The sequence below is a fragment of the Cystoisospora suis genome (genome assembly GCF_002600585.1).
Source record: "Cystoisospora suis strain Wien I chromosome Unknown contig_1238, whole genome shotgun sequence".
NCBI lineage: Eukaryota > Apicomplexa > Conoidasida > Eucoccidiorida > Sarcocystidae > Cystoisospora > Cystoisospora suis.
This window is the reverse complement of record NW_027154039.1, coordinates 517-5,917: the sequence shown is the minus strand read 5'-3', so window position 1 is coordinate 5,917 and position 5,401 is coordinate 517. Positions and strand designations below refer to the sequence as shown.

At 42.3% G+C, this 5,401-nt stretch overlaps 1 protein-coding gene across 1 annotated transcript in view; it reads left to right on the top strand.

Annotated features, from left to right (window-relative positions):
* The window catches only part of CSUI_002939 (aconitate hydratase acn irp), a gene marked incomplete at its 3' end in the record, with an annotated part of 9,437 nt that extends 4,862 nt beyond the window's left edge, over window positions 1-4,575 (top strand). The window contains exons 5-9 of the mRNA XM_068063137.1: window positions 179-1,069; window positions 1,862-2,033; window positions 2,498-2,698; window positions 3,561-3,763; window positions 4,439-4,575. Coding sequence (XP_067924876.1) covers window positions 179-1,069; window positions 1,862-2,033; window positions 2,498-2,698; window positions 3,561-3,763; window positions 4,439-4,574 — 1,603 coding nt within the window. The remainder of the gene's footprint in view (window positions 1-178; window positions 1,070-1,861; window positions 2,034-2,497; window positions 2,699-3,560; window positions 3,764-4,438) is intronic.
* Between the last annotated feature and the right edge of the window lie 826 nt (window positions 4,576-5,401).

Here is a 5,401-nt window from a genome sequence, read left to right as displayed (position 1 = left end):
ATATCTATCTATCTATTTATCTGGTTCCCGTCGATATGCTTCAATTGTTTTACTGATTCCTCTTCTACATCTCAAAAGAGCCTCCTTCTTCACCTCATTTCCTCACACCCCTTCCACTTCTCTATCTATCTTCTTTCCTCTTCTTTTCTTTCTTTCCTTCTTTCGTCTCTCTCTTCAGAGCGACAATGGGTTTCTTCCCAGTAGATGAACAGACCCTGAAGTATCTTCGGCAGACAGGGCGCCCGGAATCGAAGATTTCTTTGATCGAATCGTACATGAAAGCGACTTCTCTCTTTGCAGGGGAAGATGGGGGAGAGCCGTCATCTCCTTCTTCGCATGCAGGAGTGCGTTTTTCCGATCATTGTTCTTTGGATCTCTCACAACTACAGCCTTGTGTGGCAGGGCCTAAGAGGCCTCAGGATCGCGTTCCTTTGAATGAAGTGAAAGAGGATTTCCAGGTCTCCTTAGAGAATCCTATTGGCTTCAAAGGCTTTGGTTTATCATCCGCAGATGCAGCAAAGAAGATTGAGATATCTTACAAAGGAAAGACCTACACCCTACAGCATGGATCTGTCGTGATCGCTGCGATCACTAGCTGTACGAACACTTCGAATCCTGGAGTCATCTTAGGCGCGGGAATGCTCGCAAGGAATGCCGTCGAGAAAGGTTTATCTGTCCCTCCTTATATCATTACAAGTCTATCTCCGGGGTCTCGAGCCGTAACGGAATATCTCGAGAAGTCTGGATTACAGAAAGATCTCGAAAAGCTCGGCTTCTATACAGCTGGCTACGGATGTATGACATGCATAGGCAATACAGGTGACTTCGATCCTGAGGTCTCTGAAGCGATTAATAAAGGGGATCTCGTTGTCGCGGCAGTTCTCTCGGGGAATCGCAACTTCGAAGGAAGAGTCCATCCTTTAACACGAGCCAATTATCTCGCTTCTCCTCCTCTAGTTGTCGCCTATGCCTTAGCGGGGCGTGTTGACTTCGACTTCGAGAAGGAGCCTTTAGGACAGGGCAAGGATGGCCGACCTGTCTTCTTGAGAGATATCTGGCCTACCAGAGAGTAAGAGAGATGAGGGCAATCACGGTGACGGGAATACAGAGAAAGATAAAAGATCAGGGGAGTGATAGACAAAGAAAGAAAGAAAGAAAAAATGAAAGATCGATGGGAATGAAAAAGAGAAAACGAGAGATGGAAAGAAAGATAGAAAAGGAGAGAGATCGATCGATAGATAGATAGATAGGTGCGATCGGATTGGGGGAGATGAAGGCGCTTGTAGAGTGAGACAGAAACGTTCATGTGTTGCCGGTTAACGCTACTACATCTATGTATAGATGTGTAGATCATCTGTATTTAAAATGTGCATGTAGTTCATGTTCCTCTTTTTCTCGTGAGGTCTCTTCTGTCTCTTCAAGTCAAGGCTCACGCAGTAGCTCCCTTTATGTGAATACAGCCATCTGCCATGTTTCCTGTAGTTATGTATAGACGTCTTCTTTCAAAGACGTAGGGAGAGAAGGTGTCGACGGGGTACTCCCATGTCTCCCTTCTCTTCCTTTTCTCTTCTTGAGAGGTCGATCTCTCTTTCTTCTTCTACTGATCCATCTAGATGTATCGGCAGATTCATCCGTCAAGATATGTACACCTATCCACATATATGTATATATCTATCTGATAGCTATATATATCTATATGTATATCTATATATGTTTATGTGTGACATAGGTTTACCATGTGTATGATGAAGAAGATGAGCCATGCTTGGAGTCATGATCGATTGATCGGAACTTCTTTCTTTCTCTCTCTCTTTCTTTCTTTCTTTTTTTCTTTCTTTCTTTCTTTCTTTTTGCTGTATAGAGAGATAGCTAAGGTGGAGAATGAAGTTCTATCAGCTAGCTCGTTCGTGAGAATTTATGAGCATATAAAGGAGGGGACACCTTCCTGGAATGCTCTGAAAGTCCCTGACAGTGTCGATCTCTTTCAGTGGGACGCTTCATCCACCTACATACACAATCCTCCATTCTTTCAGGTCAGCTTTCAACTTCCTTTCTTTCTTTTCCCTTCTCCCCCTTTTTTCTCTTTTCTAACCCCTTCCCCTCCGCTTCCTACGTATTCGTCTCTGCCGCCATATGTATCGCATTATATCTCTATATATATACTTACCTCTATCTCTCTATGTCTATACCTGTCTACCTCTCTAAATGTATCGCAGCATATCTCTCTCTCTATACTTATCCCTACTTCTCTTTCTTCCTATTGCTGTCAACTCGGCCTATGTGTCTCGGTGTCTATCTATCTATCTATCTTTAATCTATCTATCGATCTTTAATCTATCTATCTTTAATCTATCTCCGTCTCTTGCTGTCTTTCCCTTTATCTCTTTATGTCCGTCTCTCTCTCTCTGTGTATGGCTTTCCGTATTTCTTTCTATGTTGATCTGTAGCTTATTGTACATTTCTTTATGTGTATTGCGTGCGTGTATGTGTCTTGTAGACGATGGGAAAGGAGGCGAGCGCAGTGAAGAATATCGAGGGTGCCTATTGTCTGTTGTATTTGGGAGATAGCATTACGACCGATCATATCTCGCCTGCAGGGAATATAGCAGCAAACTCACCCGCTGCGAAGTATCTCCTGGAGAGAGGAATCCAAAGAAAAGACTTCAACACATATGGAGCCAGACGAGGCAATGATGAGGTCAGTCATCTCTCTCTCTCTCCTTTTTCTCTCCTTTCTCTCTTTCTTTCTCTTTCCCCGATCATGGCTTTTCTTCTGTCTTTTTCTTGCTTTCTTCTTCATTCCCCCTTTCTTCGGTTGAGATGTATGTGTCTCTTCTTCTTCATGATGGAGGTCACACCCCTATGATGATCGCCATTCTCCATACATACATGCTATGGCAGCATACCTCCCTTCCTTCCTTTCTACACGAGTCAAAAGAAGAAGAGAAAGAAAAGGAAAATGACACGCTGTGGAACTTGGATGACTATCTGCATGTATAGATGTATAGACAGATAGATGTATGGGTCTAGATATCTCTATGTATGTGCATGTGTATAGGCTTTGTTTGAAGAGTCTTAGTGAGTGCGTGAACGTGGGGGAGGTGGCGATTCTATGGCGAGATAAAGAGAAGAGAAGAAGAAAAAGAAGAAGAGGAAAATGCAGAGACTTCTCTCTGTCTCTCTCTCTCTTCTTCTGCAGCACCTATTGTTGATACATCTCTCTCTATCTCTCTTCGCTACCTTCATGGCGGCCGCAAGAAAAGAAAGATAGATAGAGAGATCATACATCAAATATAGATGGAGAGATAGATGAGCGATAGGTAAACTGAAGGAAGACTGATAGATGGATAGGTAGATAGGTACATGGATAGGCAGATTAAAGAAGATAGACTAAAGCAAGGAAGCTCCATCAATACAAATCAATCATTCGAACTCCCCTCTCATCATTCACACTCTCTTCATTCCTTCTCTCTCCTCCTTTTCTTTCTTTCTTTCTCACTCTTCCGTTCTTTTTCCCTCTTCTTTCTTTCTTTGTTATATCTGTCTTTGTCTTTGTGTAGATCATGGTAAGAGGGACGTTTGCGAATATTCGCTTAGTGAATAAGCTTTGCCCTAAAGAGGGTCCGAAGACCGTTCACTTCCCTTCAGGAGAGCTTCTACCTGTGTATGACGTGGCCTTGAAATACAAGCAAAGTCAACAGCCCGTTATCGTCATCGCCGGGAAAGAATACGGAAGCGGGAGCTCAAGAGACTGGGCTGCCAAGTAAGTCATACAACTTCTTTGACTTTGTCTCTCTCTCTCTCTCTTCCTCTTCTTTCTCTCTGTTTCTCTTTCTGCTGCTCTTTTCTCTTTCTTCTTCTTCTTCTTGGGGTTGATGTGTGTGTAAGGAGAGAGGGAGAAGGGAGGGGGGGTGTTGGATTTTTCTTCTTTTCTTCTGTTGGATGGTCTTCTTTCTCTCTCTTCTCTTCACTTCACTTACCTATCATACATATACATATGTATGTATATGTTGTAGACCTACATAGACATGCATGCATTCTCTTGGTCTTCTCATCTCTCTCTTGTCCTTCTCTCCCTACTGGTTCTGGGTGTATCTCTTTATATTCTTCGTAATGCGTCTATTGACATCTCTTCTTTCTCTATATCGACCTCTCTATCTCTCAAATGTATTTCATACCTATGATATGTCTCTCTCTCTCTCTCTCTTTAGTTCTCTCTATGTATATATATCCTCCGTACTGCCTGAGAGAATCAAGAGAGGCTTCCTTCCTTCTACCTCGTCGTCTTTAGATTTATCTCTCTCCTTGACTCCCTCTCTTTCCTTTCTCTCACTCTATCTCTCTTCCTCTACATCCTCCCACTGTGTGTTATACCCCGCCGTTTTCTCTTCTTTCTTGTTCTTTCTTCCTCTTTCTTTTCTTGTCTCTTCTTTCATAGAGGTCCCTATCTGATGGGTGTCCGGGCGATAATAGCCGAATCTTTCGAGAGAATTCATCGAACGAATCTTGTAGGGATGGGAATTCTCCCTCTGCAATTCCTCGAAGGCCAAAGCGCCGCTTCCCTAGGCCTCACAGGTACTCAAAACGTCGGCATCCTGATATACAATATCTCTCTCTCTCTTCTTTCTCTCCTTTCTCTCCTTCCTCTTCTTTCTTTTCTGTCTCTTCCTCTCCTGCTCTTCCCAGATCTCCTGTCGTCGTTGGCTCCTCTTGTTTGCGGTGGATGTGTACAAGAAGAGCAATTCGCCATCTTCTTCTGTCCTCTTATACCTCTTCTTCATACAGGAATACAGAATCTATGTAGAGCATAATACACTCGATTGATAGATAGATCAAAGATAGACAGATGTGTTGACTAGAGGTCTATCTATCTTCTTTTCTATGATAAGTGTTGCGATGACACAGGTGATAGAGGGTCTAAAGATGTCCTTTGTTTTCTTGCAGTCTCTTCCTCTCGCTTTTTCTCTTCAATCGTTATGCATATATATCTATATATATAGATATATAGATATATATATATATAGATATATATCTATATATATATCTGCACGTTGTTTTCTGAGTTTCAAGGGTAACTATCTATTTCTCTCTCTGTCTTTATTTTATCTATCCTTTTCAATATTTCTTTCTCTTGTAGGAAAGGAGCGATTCGACATTGATTTGAATGGAGGGAGTATTCTTCCCGGGAGTGTGATGAAAGTGAAGACTGCATGCGGCAAGGAATTCGATGTGAAGTGTCGAATCGATACAGATCTCGAAGTCAAGTACTTCGTTAATGGAGGAATTCTTCATTATGTCCTAAGAAATCTTGTTAATCAACACTCTTAAAGAACGAAAGAAAATACCACAAGAAGAAAAAGAAGAAAAGAAGAACTAGAAGAAGCACAGCAGCTTCCCCGGC